Source organism: Pelobates fuscus, chromosome 4 (genome assembly GCF_036172605.1).
Source record: "Pelobates fuscus isolate aPelFus1 chromosome 4, aPelFus1.pri, whole genome shotgun sequence".
NCBI classification, from domain to species: domain Eukaryota; kingdom Metazoa; phylum Chordata; class Amphibia; order Anura; family Pelobatidae; genus Pelobates; species Pelobates fuscus.
The window spans coordinates 386,200,744-386,221,731 of NC_086320.1; the positions used below are offsets into that span (position 1 = coordinate 386,200,744).

The 20,988-nt window shown below is 43.9% G+C and overlaps 1 protein-coding gene across 1 annotated transcript in view; it reads right to left on the minus strand.

Moving 5' to 3' along the window:
* Positions 1-739: 739 nt before the first annotated feature.
* LOC134609506 (SCO-spondin-like) overlaps positions 740-20,988 on the minus strand; it is a 267,787-nt gene continuing 247,538 nt past the window's right edge. The window contains exons 105-114 of the mRNA XM_063453166.1: positions 20,064-20,191; positions 19,396-19,547; positions 17,770-17,816; positions 17,061-17,225; positions 14,173-14,384; positions 13,663-13,758; positions 9,821-9,881; positions 7,833-7,957; positions 4,193-4,343; positions 740-878 (exon numbers count right to left, since the gene is read on the minus strand). Coding sequence (XP_063309236.1) covers positions 856-878; positions 4,193-4,343; positions 7,833-7,957; positions 9,821-9,881; positions 13,663-13,758; positions 14,173-14,384; positions 17,061-17,225; positions 17,770-17,816; positions 19,396-19,547; positions 20,064-20,191 — 1,160 coding nt within the window. The 3' untranslated portion in view covers positions 740-855. The remainder of the gene's footprint in view (positions 879-4,192; positions 4,344-7,832; positions 7,958-9,820; positions 9,882-13,662; positions 13,759-14,172; positions 14,385-17,060; positions 17,226-17,769; positions 17,817-19,395; positions 19,548-20,063; positions 20,192-20,988) is intronic.

Here is a 20,988-nt window from a genome sequence, read left to right on the forward strand (position 1 = left end):
CTATTAAGTATCGGGTGTTGGAGTTATTGCTTCTACTTTGGGGCTGTGCCAGGTGCCCCCTAGATCCTTTATAGATCTGTACGGGCACTTTCACAGATGTTTGTATTAGCTTGAAATGTTTTTAATCCCTTAAGGACCAAACTTCATTTTACTGAAGGACACGCAATCTTTGCATTTTTGCTCTGTGTGTGTTTAACCCCAATTTCCATCTCTCTCTCATTTTATGCACCAACACATATAATAATTATTTTAAAGGACAAAAATGGCTTTAATTTGATATGTCATATACTTAAATAAATTCTCATTTATTATTATAAAAATACAAAAAAAAATCCAACATTTTCCACAGTTTTGTCTGTGAATAATTGGTGCAGAAAAGTAATTCAAAATAAATTCATATCTTAATGGAGCAGTGTTGGTGTATAGATCATGCCCCTGCAGTCTCACTGCTCAATTCTCTGCCATGTAGGAGTTAAATCACTTTAACTGCGCAGAGTCACCATGGAACACAAGTGAGGGTCTATTTTATTGTTGGTTACTATGTACAACAATACCGACTTCTGGGCAATTTCTGCTGTCTGTGGGTCCTTTCTGGTTACATCCTTCCAAACCAGCCCATGTACTAAGAACGTGCCCCAAATCTCACTCACTGAACTAATGTCAAACAGTCAATCCATAAACACACAGACAAGGAACTCACAGAGGATAAAACACACTCAGACTTCTCAGAAATGGCCATTTTATTACATTGAGTTATATACAGAGTAACCGCAGATATCAGCGAATCTGCCTCAATCCATATTTACATCCAGAATACAGGAAGGCAGGCAATCCTTGGACATGATGGGACTCGGATCAACGTCTGGAGAAATCGCCCCCTGTAAAGAGACAGGATAGAAGTGAAAGGTTTCAAACAAAGATCAGCAGCTGAAACGTCTGTAAAATCTTAAACCCAATGCTCTCAATCTGTGGGACGCCGAGCTCTGGACGTAGGACGACATGCGCAGTTTGTATGACGGCACATTCTGATTCTAAATAACAGACTTCTATCTGAGGGCATGGTCAGAAAAAACACCCGGGGGAGGCAGAGAGGGGAAAGGATGGTGGGAAATTATAATCATCTGAACGGGATTCATTTCTAATCATCATAAATGTACTGGAGGAGATTTTATTACAAAGCTTTATGGAGAAAGGCATTAACCATTAAAATACTGGTTAGATGGGAAAAGGTTTTGTTGGTTCAGTTTGTTATAAATGCTGATCTCAGGAACAATAACGAAGTTATGACCGGGTGTAATCCTTACGTTTAATTTTGGGAAAGTTGGAAGTAAATTTTCACATTTTACTTTAGTAAAAAGTGTCTCAGAGGGGATATAATAACTTTCTAAAATATACACCGCTCTCTGGTAATCTGCCTTAACCGGACTGGACAAAAGTCATCCATTGAAGAGAGGATGTACTACCAAACCCAGCACAGAGAGGAAAGGATTCTTTACAGTAAAAACAATATACGTGGAATTCCCTGCCCAAAGAATTGTTTCATTCATATCATGCAGATCTTTAAACCATGTCTGGGAAAAACAGGATATTCCGGGAAACAATACTTAGTATGGTGGTACACCTTGGTGGCACAACGAAAAACCTGACCACCAGTTTGGAATAAAAAAAGATTTTTTTTTTCTCTCCCAATTTTTGGCAAAATGAGAAATCAATTCAAATTCCTCACCAAGCTGGACCTGACCGCTCTGTGCTAGATATGGGTAACGTTCACCTAGCTGGACCTGACCGCTCTGTGCTAGATATGGGTAACGTTCACCAAGCTGGACCTGACCGCTCTGTGCTAGATATGGGTAACGTTCACCTAGCTGGACCTGACCGCTCTGTGCTAGATATGGGTAACGTTCACCTAGCTGGACCTGACCGCTCTGTGCTGGATATGGGTAACGTTAACCTATCTGGGTCTGTCCGCTCTGTACTAGATATGGGTAACGTTCACCAAGCTGGACCTGACCGCTTTGTGCTGGATATGGGTAATGTTCACCTAGCTGGGTCTGTCCGCTCTGTGCTGGATATGGGTAACGTTATCTATCTGGGTCTGTCCGCTCTGTGCTGGATATGGGTAACGTTCACCAAGCTGGACCTGACCGCTTTGTGCTAGATATGGGTAATGTTCACCTAGCTGGACCTGTCTGCTCTGTGCTGGATATGGGTAATGTTCACCTAGCTGGACCTGTCCGCTCTGTGCTAGATATGAGTAATGTTAACCTATCTGGGTCTGTCCGCTCTGTGCTAGATATGAGTAATGTTCACCTAGCTGGACCTGTCTGCTCTGTGCTAGATATGCGTAATGTTCACCAAGCTGGGTCTGTCCGCTCTGTGCTAGATATGGGTAACGTTTACCTATCTGGACCTGTCTGCTCTGTGCTAGATATGGGTAACATTAACCAAGCTGGACCTGACCGCTTTGTACTGGATATGGGTAATGTTCACCAAGCTGGGTCTGTCTGCTCTATGCTGGATATGGGTAACGTTCACCTAGCTGGACCTGTCCACTCTGTGCTAGATATGGGTAACGTTATCTATCTGGGTCTGTCCGCTCTGTGCTGGATATGGGTAACGTTCACCAAGCTGGACCTGACCGCTTTGTGCTGGATATGGGTAATGTTCACCTAGCTGGACCTGTCCGCTCTGTGCTAGATATGAGTAATGTTCACCAAGCTGGGTCTGTCCGCTCTGTGCTAGATATGGGTAACGTTTACCTATCTGGACCTGTCTGCTCTGTGCTAGATATGGGTAATGTTCACCTAGCTGGACCTGTCCGCTCTGTGCTAGATATGAGTAATGTTCACCAAGCTGGGTCTGTCCGCTCTGTGCTAGATATGGGTAACGTTTACCTATCTGGACCTGTCTGCTCTGTGCTAGATATGGGTAATGTTCACCTAGCTGGACCTGTCCGCTCTGTGCTAGATATGAGTAATGTTCACCAAGCTGGGTCTGTCCGCTCTGTGCTAGATATGGGTAACGTTTACCTATCTGGACCTGTCTGCTCTGTGCTAGATATGGGTAATGTTCACCTAGCTGGACCTGACCGCTCTGTGCTGGATATGGGTAACGTTCACCAAGCTGGACCTGACCGCTTTGTGCTGGATATGGGTAATGTTCACCTAGCTGGACCTGTCCGCTCTGTGCTAGATATGAGTAATGTTCACCAAGCTGGGTCTGTCCGCTCTGTGCTAGATATGGGTAACGTTTACCTATCTGGACCTGTCTGCTCTGTGCTAGATATGGGTAATGTTCACCTAGCTGGACCTGTCCGCTCTGTGCTAGATATGAGTAATGTTCACCAAGCTGGGTCTGTCCGCTCTGTGCTAGATATGGGTAACGTTTACCTATCTGGACCTGTCTGCTCTGTGCTAGATATGGGTAACATTAACCAAGCTGGACCTGACCGCTTTGTACTGGATATGGGTAATGTTCACCAAGCTGGGTCTGTCTGCTCTATGCTGGATATGGGTAACGTTCACCTAGCTGGACCTGTCCGCTCTGTGCTAGATATGGGTAACGTTATCTATCTGGACCTGTCTGCTCTGTGCTAGATATGGGTAACGTTATCTATATGGACCTGTCTGCTCTGTGCTAGATATGGGTAACGTTTACCTATCTGGACCTGTCCGCTCTGTGCTAGATATGGGTAATGTTCACCTAGATGGACCTGTCTGCTCTGTGCTAGATATGGGTAATGTTCACCAAGCTGGGTCTGTCCGCTCTGTGCTAGATATGGGTAACGTTCACCTAGCTGGACCTGTCTGCTCTGTGCTAGATATGGGTAATGTTCACCTAGCTGGACCTGTCTGCTCTGTGCTAGATATGGGTAATGTTCACGTAGCTGGTCCTGGTCGCTCTGTGCTAGATATGGGTAACGTTCACCTAGCTGGGTCTGTCCGCTCTGTGTTAGATATGGGTAACGTTTACCTATCTGGACCTGTCCGCTCTGTGCTAGATATCGGTAACGCTCACCTAGATGGACCTTTCTACCCTGTGCTAGGAATGAGAAGTGGACCTCCAACTGACCCGACTCTGTCCAAGCTTGTAATGGGAAATGCTCATATAGCTAGGCTTCCCTGTGCAGTTAGATGGGGCCGACATGCGTGTTTGAGTTTTGCCGTAAAGCTATTATGGGAGCATCACTCACCCTGGCAGCCGCTGCACTCACAGCTGTGAATTACTGGGAGAACAACTGGCTCCGTCTCTCCATCTGTACACTCCAGGTTGAGAATTCGGACTGGACTCACTGGGTCCAGACGGTAACTGCAGCAATCACACACTGTCTGCAGATAGGGCTCCTGTGAGAAACGGTGAAAGTGATGTTGTATGACCTTGCTCTATAACACATGGACAGAAATTCCCAGCTCATACATTCTGATCTTGGAGGGAACATTCTGTAACTAGAAAAGCTACAATTTCTGGGGAAATTGTGTGAAGTGTTCTTGCCTCCACCAGTAGTCTAGAACTGGAGTGGGCGGAGTAACTGTTATTATTTATTTATATAGCACATTTAATTGCAATGTTGTTGCCCAAAGTGCTTCACAGTTACATTAAAACATACAGTTATAAAAACATTAGCAGGTGTACAAAAGGCCCTGTCTATGACATCACTCGCTGCTGCAGCCTTGCACAGGTCAGAGTATTTTGGCGGTTGCCATCCTCAAACGGTCATATTTTAAAAACTATACATTCTACAACGAAGAGCTTTATATTGTGAGAATCACAAGACCCAGACCTTGATGCATAGTATGTCTCTGATGTATTAAAAATGAAGGCACAGTTGCAGTTTAGAAATTGCCTGAAAGAAGGTGCATCCGTTGACTGGGTTTCACACTGGGACCTCGCGAATGGGGGCTAGTCGATAGGAGGACTGCTGTGAGGGTCCCTGAGATTGTGTGGGCACTTTTGGGGCACTCGTGAGTTTGGCGGGCTCTCCTTAGCCTGAAAGACACAGAGACTAGCTCTTTTCCTGTGGGCGGGATTTGCTGTGCCTGGGAGACAAAGGGTCCCATTTTTCCGCGCCTGGACTCCCAGTCACAGAGGCTCCTGGGAAGAAAAAGCAGTGTTTGGCCAACAGTTGCGTCGCATTTGTTGCGGCCCCGACCTGCACAGTAAAATCGCCGGGGCCGCACATGAAGGGGCCACCCCATGCTGTTAGGGCCATCCGATGGCTATGGATTTTTCCCTGAGATGACATCAGATGCTGCGAGGAAGTGACTGCTGGTCACTCCTCCGAGCTATCAGATAGAGCCTCGTGGGAGGAAGAGAGGAGGGAGTCAGAGTGGGAACTCTGACTCCCATCAGGCTGAGCCACCACTGGACCCCAGGGAAGTCACCCTCCTGCATCTGAAAGGTAGGAAACAGGAGGGTGACTAAAATATTTTGTATATGTATTTGTTTGTATGTATGTTTGTGTGTCTGTATGAATGTTTTTCTGTCTGTGTGTATGTGTGTGTATGTCTGTATGTGTGTGTCTATATATGTGTCTGTGTGTGTGTATGTATGTGCGTTTGTATGTGTGTGTGTGTACAGTGTCGTACATACAAGGGTTGCAGCTACGACCGGACCCGCCACTCCAGGGAGCTGGCTGCCCTGTGGACCCCTGCGACCGGATGCCATATGTAGCGGCCCGGACTGCACGGTGTAACCACCGGGGAAAGGGGGGGGGGGGGGGGATCATTTTTCGCACCGGGGCCCCATGGATCGTGTGTACGTACCTCCAGAACTGTGTGTTGTCCAGTTACTGGGGGAAAATGGGTCTCTTTATAAAAAAAGTGGTTCCTGACCGGCGGAAGGAAGGGAATTAGCGGAGGTAACTAGTTGGATTACCCATCGTCCGCTACAGAGGATATGTGATGTGTTGGGTGTTGCTGCTTATTTTCATGTATTTTATGTTATGTCCTCTGTATCTGGGAGGTAACTAGCTTAAGCAAGGGCTAACTCAATCATCTCCCAGACACAGAGGAACCAGGGCGGGCTTACTCCGCTACAGAGAGAATAGAGAAAGGAGTGTAGATCGTGAGATGAGAGAAGGGGGTAGTGTAGCAGCGAGGCGTTAATGTGAAGGTTATTGGGGGAGTTGAGGGAAGAGGGTGTAAGAAGAGATTTTGGTGTTGTGGGATAAGAGGAAAATGAAGAAAAAAACTTGGAGGTGGGGGAGTAGGTCAGGGGAGGCAGAGAGAGGAGATGCAGTGTGTAGAATGGATTGGATTAGAATGTACAAGGCAGAGGCAGGGAGAGGATAAAGAGAGAGCAGGAGTGTACGGATTAGAGGTCATTTGTCATGGCTACTTACCTAAAGATGGGTGTGTCAGTCTGCCTATAAATGGGATAATGAGCTTGGAGTGGGGTGTAATAAAGCTGTTCTATGACCAGAGGGAATATAATTGAGGTAATAAGGATTATATCAACAATATTTTATCATAAAGGCTGGTAATATGAGGTTTTTAAAATAAATATCTGTTACGGTGGTTCTAGCAGTTAATCTGTCTGCTCTATAATGGGGAATTAGCGAAGGATCCGCAGCGCCAGGCATTATAAGATCTGTTATAGAGACCGGAATCTGCTCTATTCTGTGTATCGCCCACATTTAATACGTTATTGTTACAATTAAAATATGGAAAAACCGTAACACATTGTGTATTATTATTTGTAAAGCGCCAACATATTCCGTAGCGCTGTACAATGGATGATCTAACAGACATGTAATTGTAACCAGACGAGTTGGACACAGAGGATCAAAGGCCCTGCTCAATGAGCTAACACGAAGATTAAAGGACTACAGCTGCTATCAAAAACCTCCAATAACCTCTGGCAGAGGACTCTGCATATCACACTCAGGCGTATATACCTGAGCCAGTACCATATACAAGCTCCTAATAATGTGAGTGTAATACCTTCTATTATTGTGAGATTGTAGCCACCATACAGGAATACCCTAAAAGGGAATAGTTATATACTGTTATATGACCCCCGTCACGATTTCTGGTACACTGTCATAGACCACATTGTGCTGAGGGCGCTGTTCACTTTGTTTTATCTCTGTAGGTTTACATTTTGTGGAATTTTTGTGATTGATTTCACGGTGTCAACTAGCAGCACTTGCATATATTGCATCTTATTTCTTACACTTTATAATAAGCACCAATAACTTTTACACTTTTATTCTAGAGGATTAATGGACACCCCAAGTGGGTGAAGAGTACCCTCATTTAACCCCATTTTATAAGAGAAATCATCACTTTTATAAATTAACTAGGAAACTCCCCCCTGGCTGTCAATCAAGCAGCCAGGGAGGATTCCTTCCTACTTTCGTTACCTCCCATGAGCTAAGGGAAGTGGCTGGCTTGCTTTATTTGAGCGTACCTGCCTTCCCTGACCTCAGACCAGCTGCAGCAGTGCACAAGCGATGGGCGTGCGTGCACGTGGGGACCAAGTCAGAGGCTGCTCATAGAGACTGAAAGTCTCTAGTGGAGGGCTTACAAAGGCTGCAGTCATAATAACTTTTAAACTATACGCCAATGAATACATTGGGGGTATATCTACTAAACGGTGAGGGTTTTTGGGGGTTTGGAAGAGTGGAGTGGTCCATTAATGTCACATTATTACTGATCAAAATATTTTAATACACAGGGGTAACAGAAATATGCCATTGAATTTGCCAGTTAACATACATTACATGGGGTAACTTCCCTACATTTCCTTTTCCCATACAATATACGTCTATGGCTAGTTATATACTCTGTATTGATTGGATGGAGCCAGCCCCACCCCTGGGGAACTCTCACCTCTGGAAGAACATGTGTCCAGGACATGCATTGCCCTCTGCAGAAGCTGACCTCCACCTGGTCCAGTCGGCAGCCACCCTTGGTGATATTCCGGAGCTCAGTGTGAAGCTGGCAGAGTGACTCGTCTGTTAACAGAGAAACATAATTTAGAGTTAGGGGGGGGATCGAAGACCATCCCCTTTATTATTCTTCAGTTGAATATTTTGGCTAATCCATCCTGAGATCAATGTCTGTCTATAGCTGTCACATTTACTCTTTGAAACCTGTATGAGTGTATATGAGTAACACAAAATAAACCCGTGGATTGCTTCCAGTCCCACTGTACAGGAGCCGAGTCATTCCTTGGGCTGGCTAGAGGATCAAGGAGTTACATAGTTACAGAGTTGACAAACAAGTTTCTGAATTTAGAACAAAACACCTGGAAAATGATCTAATTTAATAACGATTATTATTATTATTATTATTATTTCGTTACTCAGCTGTTTTGTCTGAAATTTCTGGAATTTAAACTCAGGTCCCAACCTTCATGTCGCTGCAGATATATGGTCAGACAGGACTTCATTTGTGCCCGCGTTCCCATTTATTTATTTTTAGTAATTTGGGGATTTTATTGAAGAATTAATAAACAAGTTCACTTTCATATGCCGGACTTTGTTGTTTATAAATTACATTTCTGTACAGACTGGCAGCTGTGTATATTTGAATATTTAGAGGGTTTCTCAGAGCACCATGACCACTTTAGCGATTGAAGTAGTTATGGTGCTTGTATGTTCAAACTGAGTTGCTGCCCCTATGGGTATATTTGTGGTTACTGCTGGAGCTGTTAGTCAACCTGCAATAACTTTACAATCCAGCCCAGAACGAAGGCCTACACACAGCTGGACTGTCCTTCATATACAATGCATCACAACGCTCGCTAAGGGGCGCAATCTGCAGACATCTCGATCTGTTTACTGCGTCAGAATGAAATATAACTTTATTCAGTTGCCTCGCTCGTTACTCAGTGCCGGTGTTTGTAAACTTGGGTCGTGTTTAGAGATATTGAAAAAAAGAACACAGAAACCATGTAATGGATAAACCCTCATGGACAGAAAGTAACCATAATAAAACATAACTTTTAATAGATATTAAAAACATTTTACATTTATATTAATATCTATCTATCATCTATAATAATACAGTAATAAGAAAAGAAGAAAAAAATATTAATAACAAAAATATTAGATAAACAAAAATAATAATCTCAATAAAAAACTATATTGATAATAAAAAAGAAAGAAATCCAGAGACTGCCCACGCTTAGACTGTGGACTACATGAGTCAGTCAGAATGGAAAGTTACAATATGTAAAATAACAATATTGTAGCGATGGAGTCAGTCAATGTCAATAGTTACAAATAACCAGAGAGGGGGAAAACGAACGTAACCAGAGAGGGGAAAACGAACGTAACCAGAGAGGGGAAAACGAATGTAACCGTTTCGGATGGGATAATAGAGCAGAGTAGAAATCTACAGAGTATGAGATGGATACAGACTGTCACTACACTGCTGGGCCTTCGGGGGGAACACTCAAAATAGGCTAATCACCCCATTCCTCTCACAGTGAGACTGAAAAGCCCAACAGAAGTAGGAAATAGCGAAAAATGAAAAATCCAAACACACCGTGAAAAAATAAAAAAATCCCCCCAAAGTAAAAAAACTAAATTAGTGAAATATAATAAGTGAAAAATTAAATACCGTAACCGGAAAATAAATAATAGACAAACTAACAATTCTATTATGGGGTGGTAATGTCCCTAATTGTATGTATTGAGAGTATCGTCCCACATCCCTCAACCACCCACATACACAAAATATCCCGACGGGCGTTTTGCCTATAAGGCTCTATGCAGTAACGTGTAATACGGGTGGATATGGTGTGTATATGGTGTGCAGCGGGGGCTCAGTGTAGAGAGTAAGAAGCGAATCCCATACACCGGATCATTTACCTGTTATTACTTTACGGCAAACAGGACAGCAATCTCCCGGCTCCAGCACTTTAACGGCCCCCTGTCCAGGATTAAAGAGATAATTAGACCATTAACATACTCAATATGACCATTTTTGTTTATTATCTTTTACAGGGCCCCAATGTTACTTTCATAGATTACTCCTATCAACTTGTCCAACCTTCTCTAATCCTAAGTCATTACCATTAGTAATCAAAATATTATTTTTTTAGATTTAAATATTTATTTTTAAAATAACATTCTTTTTACTGTGACCCATTTTAAACATGTCCATGTTAATAGCTATGTAGATATGGATTGCTGCCATTACCGATCCTGGTTGACCAATATTATTATTATTATTATTTTTATTTCTTTTATTATTTCTAAAGCGCTAACAAGTTCCGTAGCGCTGTTAAATGGGTGGACTAATTTCTAACCAGACGAGTTGGACACACAGGAACAGAGGGGGTTGAGGCCCTGCTCAGTGAGCTTACATGTTAGAGGGAGTGGGGTAAAGTGACACAAAAGGTAAGGGTAGGGGGGCGGGGCCTGACCTGCAAGTGGGCCAGACATGTTTACAGAGAGCTCCTGCCAGCACAAACTTTAAATCGACTAAACCTACACAAAAAAACGGCAGAAGGATCAGAATTTTGATTGACAAGCACCTTAAACGACAGGGATATTGTGGATCCCAAATTACCAGCTCCTGAACGCGTACTTTACCTTCTGGCCTTGCAGCCGACCAGGACTGCGGGCCCGACGGCTGGGAGAGGCAGCCGATCTCCTGCTGGGGACTACACATCCTGAAGAACAACCACAGACACCCTGCTGCCCCCCACTCACCTCTGGACCGGTGGGGGATATCCTGGTCCCCACTGGGCACACCACTTACCGAAAAAGCCTGCAAATCGGCGGAGTCTCAGACCGCGTGGTGGATTAAAGATGGCCGCCATGCCTTCACAGCAACAAGCAAATCTAGATAGCCTGGACTGGGCACAGGGCTTCGAAGCCAGATTTGAAAAGTTATGCCGATATTTTTGGACCCGCATAGCCAGCAGATCCAACACTCCTATCCCACCTGCCCAACTCCAGCGCAGTAAACAGAGATCAGCTACGGCAGCACCGCTCCACCCGTACCTGCAGCACGGCAAAGCTATGACAAAACCCGAGAATCCTGACATTGTGCAGAAGGTGGTAAGTGGAAACAAGTGCCTAAAACACTTCCAAGTCGCCAAAGGCCCGGTCATCCCGTGCGGCACAACCTACATAAGCCTCGGCCGACAAGAGAGGCCCTCAAGCCCACAGCTCACAACCACACAGAGCTCCTACCCAGCGTACTGTAAAGGCACAAGCAAAGGAAAGACCCGTGAGGGGCCCACCGACAACACAACAACTTCAACAACCCACCTCAATACCTTGCAGTCGTTCCGCTGTGGGACACACTAGTGGGGGCAGAGTCCTGGCCCACAGGCCGCAGGGTGGCATGACACACACTCGGCTACACCGACCACGAGCACCGAGAGACACTGGTCCTGTGGATGGTTTTTGTCCTGCCGGCGTGACACACGAGCACATCTCCTCATGGGACTGGTGCTGCCCAAACATGTGGAACAGTGGACTCATGCCTTCCAAGGTTGGTGGTCTGTCACAGTTAGGCATCGGTTAAACAACCTTATGCAGGCCCCTTAGCGACAAGCTTTAGTTTAAGGGTTTGAGACAACTTGATCTGCCGCTCTACCATAGGCAACATCTCTACTAACCTAGATTCTCCCTCTGTTCGAATTGTTATGGGGGCGCAGCCCAGTGGTTATTTTATTTTACTTTAGTGAATTTCATCCTGCACATTTTTAAACAGTATAATGCTTTACTCAGCATCCATGGCGTCCAAGCAAAGTTAATGCTCGTGTGTTTGCCATATTATGCCTACCGTGCTTGACTGCCTGCAGGACCTTATACTGATAATCCTATTTCAGCACCCTCAGGCATTAATGGCACCATGTTCTGATGCCTTTAGTATTGATAACTAACATAACTAACTAAGCCTGTTTACAACATAAACTCACTAGTAATGTTGATGCTTTAACGACATAACTGATTAAGCCTGCTTAATGATATAACTAACCTAGCCTGCTCATATTATAAAACTGTGCTTGTTACTCATATGTCCTGCATGTAAAGCGAGAAGAGACGCATGAGGAGTGCTTTTGGGGCACCTCAGGCCTGCTTGTACCATTTCTATGCACTGCAAAAGAAAAAAAAAAAAAAAAAAAAAGGTAAGGGTAGGGTAGAAAAGTAGGTTGCTAGGACAGTATTCATTGAGGGCTTAGTGTTTTGTTTTGATGACAGTTTCAGGAGAGGAATCAGGGTGCGGGAGAGTAAGCTGTTGACCGTTTAATTGATGCGCTTTCCTAAAGAAGTAAGATTTTTTGAAGGAGTGGAAACTGGGTGAAAGTCTAACAGAGAGGGGAAGGGTGTTCCATAGGAACGGTGCGTCCCTAGAGAAGTCTTTAAGGTGAGCATCAGAGGTGGGAGTATGGACAGAGGATGACAGAGGAGGTAGGCCTTCGGCAGGACGTAGGGGCCTAGAATATCCCCAAAGGATAATTTTTAAGGATTAGAAGACATTGTATGGACCATAATGATTTTTTATCTCACTTATCCATTTTAGGAAAACTGTTTTTAAAGAAGGGATATGATAGTAATAGCCTCCAAAACGATTTAGAGAAGGTTGAAAAATTGATTAATCTTTTAGTATAGGTTTTTATCATTGCGGGACGTGCATTGCATGTAAAAGTGTTAATATTATTAATAAACATATTAAAGAATTTAAATCCTCCAAAACAAACCAGATTTATAAAATAAAATCCTTTATCACCTGCTGTGACAAACTGCCATTTGCCACTGGGCATTGGAGAAGACTTATTGCTAGCCTCCTGCCCTGCGACTATGGCCCTGCAGTTCTGTAACAGAACCTTACAATTACCTGGGAATATTTGTTGCCAAGTCAGACCTCTTTCAGAGACTATAACCACCCTGGAATGGATTACCTGGTTCATGTGGAATAATCAGGAGAATTCGTTTATTTTATGCCATCTGTACGGTAGAAATTCAACCTGTAAAAGAACGAACCAAACTACCGAACACCGGACCACCCTGCTGTTAATTAGGTGGTATTTTACCTCTAAGGTCGACACTTGCTATTTGTATGCAAACGCACAAATTCCCTGTCTCACATACTAGGTGGCCGCCATTTCGGGACTTTTACACGTGGTCGCGGCCATCTTAGTCCCGAACAGCGGTGATTTGCCGTCGAGCGTCTGGAACCAAAATCGGACATTTGAGTAGGCAAACATAAATATTCCCAGGTAATTGTAAGGTTCTGTTACAGAACTGCAGGGCCATAGTCGCAGGGCAGGAGGCTAGCAATAAGTCTTCTCCAATGCCCAGTGGCAAATGGCAGTTTGTCACACCTGCCATTCAAAAAATGTAATTGTATTATTTATTTAATTAACTATCCTTATTATAATTATTTATTAACTATAAAGATTCGAGCGTGCAAAAAAATACAGCAAATTAATGGGGCCAAAACCCAAATCATTAAAGGTGTATCCGGAGTTTTTCCCCTTTAACCTGGTTGAAAATCTATTTTTGTGCTAATAATAGATCCACTAATTTAGTATCATATTTGATGAATTTAGATTTAAGAGACGCTTTGTGCTTTACTGCACTAAAGAATCAGACAATATTCTGAGCTTCCTCAGTGTTTGCGATTTTCCTGATTCATGAAGCTGACAATCTAGCTAGTGGGAGGGTAATTAGCACCCTGGCAGTTCATTTACCTCCATGCAGTGCAGAGGGGGGCATCCCGCAGAGCAGACCCTTAGCCCATTGACACAGCGACACGTCTCACACCCATCCTGCCATTCTGTGCCAGGCTGCCAAAAACAAAGGAAAACAGTATTTAACATCAATACTATGGGAAGGAAATCAACACAAAGAATGAAACTATGCCTAATGTTTAATGAAACGGTTATTTCACATATAATGGGCGGCCCAAGCAGCACTGCTTGGTTACGATTCTTTAATTTGACATCTAACTTTATAACTCTAAATAGGTCAACGACTTCCCATGTTAGGATTAGGATTTAGGAAGTAAATCTAGACAAGAAAAATATATTTAACTTTAGTTAAGAATCACCAATAGATTCTACAATGTTATAAACTGTAGGTTTGTGAAATCAGCCTCCATCTTTCTCAATGTCACAAATGTGACCACAAGAGCTTGCAATCTAATTAATCTGCAATATCCCTGTCTCCGCCCCTGAGGCGCCCAATGCAATGTGACTCACCAGATAAACGTGTCCATCGTGTTCACACTCACAGTGAGCGGCTGGTACACACACCCCTCTGCTACTCCGGTATCTCCCCGCTTCACACACACAGCCCTGAGACCCACCAACACTGCAGTTACTGAGGGGATCATCGTAAATTTCCTGACATGTCCGTTCACAAAACCCCGCTTCAGGGATATGTCTTCTCCATCGCTCCCCATGAGGGCAACCTGCACCCAGACAGAAAGAGGGTCAAATTGTGCTGTGACTAGATTGAGCCACTAGGGGTCTACAAAGTAAAGCTCTGCACACATATTATATCACTTAACACACAGCACAGTCTATATGTAAGGCTAGCACTCATAACGAACCCAAATACCAGATATCACCTAGCCCAGGGCTTCACTGGGTACCAGTTTCCATAGCAACATATCCAAAATGTCAGAATTACAGATCATCTGTGAGCAGACTAGGAGCAATCTGCACCAATCAGAGGGCAGATGTTATGCAGCTTGAGATAAATACTGCGTATAGTGATACTCTGTGCAGTCTGGGATTAATACTGTGTATAGTGATACTCTGTGCTGTCTGGGATTAATACTGTGTATAGTGATACTCTGTGCTGTCTGGGATTAATACTGTGTAAAGTGATACTCTGTGCTGTATGGGATAAATACTGTGTATAGTGATACTCTGTGCAGTCTGGGATTAATACTGTGTATAGTGATACTCTGTGCAGTCTGGGATAAATACTGTGTATAGTGATACTCTGTGCTGTCTGGGATTAATACTGTGTAAAGTGATACTCTGTGCTGTATGGGATAAATACTGCGTATAGTGGTACTCTGTGCAGTCTGGGATTAATACTGTGTATAGTGATACTCTGCAGTCTGGGATAAATACTGTGTATAGTGATACTCTGCAGTCTGGGATAAATACTGTGTATAGTGATACTCTGTGCAGTCTGGGATAAATACTGTGTATAGTGATACTCTGTGCAGTCTGGGATAAATACTGTGTATAGTGATACTCTGTGCAGTCTGGGATAAATACTGCGTATAGTGATACTCTGCAGTCTGGGATAAATACTGTGTATAGTGATACTCTGTGCAGTCTGGGATAAATACTGTGTATAGTGATACTCTGTGCAGTCTGGGATAAATACTGTGTATAGTGATACTCTGTGCAGTCTGGGATTAATAATGTGTATAGTGATACTCTGTGCAGTCTGGGATAAATACTGTGTATAGTGATACTCTGCAGTCTGGGATAAATACTGTGTATAGTGATACTCTGTGCAGTCTGGGATAAATACTGTGTATAGTGATACTCTGTGCAGTCTGGGATAAATACTGTGTATAGTGATACTCTGTGCAGTCTGGGATAAATACTGTGTATAGTGATACTCTGTGCAGTCTGGGATTAATACTGTGTATAGTGATACTCTGTGCAGTCTGGGATAAATACTGTGTATAGTGATACTCTGTGCAGTCTGGGATTAATACTGTGTATAGTGATACTCTGTTCAGTCTGGGATAAATACTGTGTATAGTGATACTCTGTACAGTCTGGGATAAATACTGTGTATAGTGATACTCTGTGCAGTCTGGGATAAATACTGCGTATAGTGATACTCTGTGCAGTCTGGGATAAATACTGCGTATAGTGATACTCTGTGCAGTCTGGGATTAATACTGCGTGTAGTGATACTCTGTGCAGTCTGGGATTAATACTGCGTGTAGTGATACTCTGTGCAGTCTGGGATTAATACTGCGTATAGTGATACTCTGTGCAGTCTGGGATTAATACTGAGTATAGTGATACTCTGTGCAGTCCGGGATTAATACTGCGTATAGTGATACTCTGTGCAGTCTGGGATAAATACTGCGTATAGTGATACTCTGTGCAGTCTGGGATAAATAATGTGTATAGTGATACTCTGTGCAGTCTGGGATAAATACTGTGTATAGTGATACTCTGTGCAGTCTGGGATAAATACTGTGTATAGTGATACTCTGTGCAGTCTGGGATAAATACTGTGTATAGTGATACTCTGTGCAGTCTGGGATTAATACTGTGTATAGTGGTACTCTGTGCAGTCCGGGATTAATACTGTGTATAATGATACTCTGTGCAGTCTGGGATTAATACTGTGTATAGTGATACTCTGTGCAGTCCGAGATTAATACTGCGTATAGTGATACTCTGTGCAGTCTGGGATAAATACTGCGTATAGTGATACTCTGTGCAGTCTGGGATAAATAATGTGTATAGTGATACTCTGTGCAGTCTGGGATAAATACTGTGTATAGTGATACTCTGTGCAGTCTGGGATAAATACTGTGTATAGTGATACTCTGTGCAGTCTGGGATAAATACTGTGTATAGTGATACTCTGTGCAGTCTGGGATTAATACTGTGTATAGTGGTACTCTGTGCAGTCCGGGATTAATACTGTGTATAATGATACTCTGTGCAGTCTGGGATTAATACTGTGTATAGTGATACTCTGTGCAGTCTGGGATTAATATTGTGTATAGTGGTACTCTCTGTAGTCTGGGATTAATACACAGCATTGTGTATAGTGATACTCTCTGCTGTCTGGGATTAATACTGTGTATAGTGATACTCTGTGCAGCTTGAGATAAATACTGTGTATAGTGATACTCTGTGCAGTCCGGGATTAATACTGTGTATAGTGATACTCTGTGCAGTCTGGGATTAATACTGTGTATAGTGATACTCTGTGCAGTCTGGGATTAATATTGTGTATAGTGGTACTCTCTGTAGTCTGGGATTAATACACAGCATTGTGTATAGTGATACTCTCTGCTGTCTGGGATTAATACTGTGTATAGTGATTTACTTTGCAGTCTGGGATTAATATAGTATATAATGACACTCACTGCAGTCTGCTTGAGTACATGTTCTCTGGCGGGTAGAGGAACCTGTACACTCCTTTCCCTCATAGAGCCGATGCTGGATCTGGTAACGTTGTGACACTTCGACCCCACTTCCACAGGTTGCTGAGCAAGGAGACCACTCAGTCCACTGGGACCATAGACAGTTAACTGCAAAGAGAGCACTGGCTTCAAACACACAGTGGCAGGGTAATTCACTAGAGTCAAATTGCCTATACCGAATGGGCAAAACTAATCGGCTTTGTAACAGTCCATTGGGACAGTAAAGACAAGATTCATGTTATTTAACAGTGTTGGGATTTGGCTCTATTCAGGCTCTATTATTAGGGTTGGGGGACGTAAGTAGGGCAATTTATTATTATTGGGAGTATGCTATTATTTGAGGGGAGTCGGCAATGGCATGTCCTTCCCACACAAAGACACACTCACACACACTCACACAAAGACAAACACACACAAAGACAAACACACACAAAGAGACACACACTCCAAATGTAGCTATTTAGGCATGTATGTGTGTACGTGGCCAGTTATATGTATGAGTGGAGTTTTGTTTGTGCCCCACTAACAGGCAGAGGGTAGGGGCCCTAATAATAATAGTTAAGGCGTGAGGACTAGTGAACAGTTCATGCGTAGAAATATTTGTGAATGTAGTAATTAGATATATCTGAGTGCGAAAGAACATTATGCTCACCATTGCAGTCCTCTTGGGTACAGCTAAAAGCTCCCATATTACAGGTGCTGGAAAACACAAACAGCAATAAAATCGACATAAATGTCATCACAAAGGTCCTTGTATATTCTTACTGCACACATTCTGTACCCACCATCACCACCTGCTATACTCTGTGTATATCACTGTATGCACTCTGTACCCACCATCACCACCTGTTATACTCTGTGTATATCACAGTATGCACTCTGTACCCACCATCACCATCTGTTATACTCTGTGTATATCACTGTATGCACTCTGTACCCACCATCACCATCTGTTATACTCTGTGTATATCACAGTATGCATTCTGTACCCACCATCACCACCTGTTATACTCTGTGTATATCACAGTATGCATTCTGTACCCACCATCACCACCTGTTATACTCTGTGTATATCACAGTATGCACTCTGTACCCACCATCACCATCTGTTATACTCTGTGTATATCACTGTATGCACTCTGTACCCACCATCACCACCTGTTATACTCTGTGTATATCACAGTATGCATTCTGTACCCACCATCACCATCTGTTATATCTGTGTATATCACAGTATGCACTCTGTACCCACCATCACCATCTGTTATACTCTGTGTATATCACAGTATGCACTCTGTACCCACCATCACCACCTGTTATACTCTGTGTATATCACAGTATGCATTCTGTACCCACCATCACCACCTGTTATACTCTGTGTATATCACAGTATGCACTCTGTACCCACCATCACCATCTGTTATACTCTGTGTATATCACAGTATGCATTCTGTATCATTTCGAAAACCAGTACGCTCTCTCCGGCTCTCTATAACCCGCACTCCCTGAGCAGTGCGTTCTCTCAAACTCTCTATAACCTGCACTCCCTGAGCAGTACGCGCTCTCCAGCTCTCTATAACCTGCACTCTCTGAGCAGTATGCTCTCTCTGGCTCTCTAAACCCTGCACTCCCTGAGCATTGCGCTCTCTCAAACTCTCTAACCTGCACTCCCTGAGCAGTACGCTCTCTCCGGCTCTCTATAACCCGCACTCCCTGAGCAGTGCGTTCTCTCAAACTCTCTAACCTGCACTCCCTGAGCAGTACGTTCTCTCCGGCTCTCTATAACCCGCACTCCCTGAGCAGTGCGTTCTCTCAAACTCTCTATAACCTACACTCACTGAGCAGTACGCTCTCTCCAGCTCTCTATAACCTTCACTCTCTGAGCAGTATGCTCTCTCTGGCTCTCTAAATCCTGCACTCCCTGAGCAGTACGCTCTCTATAACCTGCACTCCCTGAGCAGTACGCTCTCTATAACCTGCACTCCCTGAGCAGTACGCTCTGTCCAGCTCTCTATAACCTGCACTCTCTGAGCAGTATGCTCTCTCTGGCTCTCTAAATCCTGCACTCCCTGAGCAGTACGCTCTCTATAACCTGCACTCTCTGAGCAGTATGCTCTCTCTGGCTCTCTATAACCTGCACTCCCTGAGCAGTACGCTCTCTCCGACTCTCTATAACCTGCACTCCCTGAGCAGTACGCTCTCTCCGACTCTCTATAACCTGCACTCCCTGAGCAGTATGCTCTCTCTGGCTCTCTCCATAACCCGCACACTCTCTTACCAGTTATTACACTGATAGTATATTACTGAACCCGCTGTGTACTCCCGTGTTCTCTCTTCCAGTGACAGATTTCCTGCCCAGGTCGCATTGAGTGAGGATTCCAGGAAACAGGTGCAATTCTCTGGGCTCACACAGTTTCCATCCTGTAGCACCTGGTATAAAGACAGAATTAAAATCACAGTGTCCCCATATTTAGAGTCAATGTATGAAATACACTATTACCCTGCATCATAGAGACCACCCATGCTCCCTGAGCAGTATGCTCTCTCCAGCTCTCTATAACCTGCACTCCCTGAGCAGTACGGTCTCTCCGGCTCTCTATAACCTGCACTCCCTGAGCAGTACGCTCTCTCCGGCTCTCTATAACCTGCACTCCCTGAGCAGTATGCTCTCTCTGGCTCTCTATAACCTGCACTCCCTGAGCAGTATGCTCTCTCCGGCTCTCTCTAACCTGCACTCCCTGAGCAGTACGCTCTCTCCAGCTCTCTATAACCTGCACTCCCTGAGCAGTATGCTCTCTCTGGCTCTCTATAACCAGCACTCCCTGAGCAGTACGCTCTCTCCGGCTCTCTATAACCTGCACTCCCTGAGCAGTATTCTCTTTCTTGCTCTCCTATAATCTTCACTCCTTGAGCATAATTAATAGAAGAGAGCTCCTGGTTACTCACCATTCCTGGAGGGCAGGTGCACCCCGGTTCACAAGTCTCCCCTAAACATTGGGTATAAGGCTGAAGATCGGTGCAGAAGTGTGGACAGGAATTGGCACAGACACTATAAACTAGTCCTTTAGGGCATTCTGTGGATACAAACACATAATTTTGGTTAATAGAAGGTTTGGATCACAGAAAAACCAGCAGCAATCCAATCCATGGAACCCATTGAGATTCAGAAATGAGGTGCATTGAGGTGCATCATGTTTGAACACAGAACAATACTTGGTTTCTAAGCTGAGGGTTTAAAATAACTTCACTGAAAAATGAATATCAAAAATATACTTTTTGCAGATGCATACTGTTCACATGAAAAGCCTTGATCCATAGGTTTATGTGGATTTCACCCATATAGCCTTATTAATGGGATTATGTCCTCAAACGCAGAGCTTCTACTAGTGGAAAAGGAAGGAAATATCCCAGTGAATGCTTAAACTGTAAATTACCAAAGCCTTCCCTTAATCTCCAGATCTGTGTTAGAAATGCCACATAAAAAAGGGTGACTAAGCTCTAGGTTTCATTGTAGATACCACTGTTACAGAGACACCCTCTGTCTGCTACAAGACCGCTACTTGTCACCTCAATGGATACTTCTATAATACTGCTACTTTTGTTACTGCATGGATACTTTTCTATAACTCTTTATACGAACGAGCCTTGTCATCCATTCGTATGTACGAATAGCCGACCACTTGGCCCTTGTCGTGTGCCGCCAATTAACCCCGTTCACCTCTAAAACAAACAAAGGAATTGGCGAACGGCCGACCACCCTAAGTGAGGAGTGTGCCGACAATCAACCTCCCAGGAGCTGCGGTTTGTGGCGAACCGCAGACTAATTGACCAGCATCAAGGTGGTCACCATTCGTATACAATTGGTCGAACG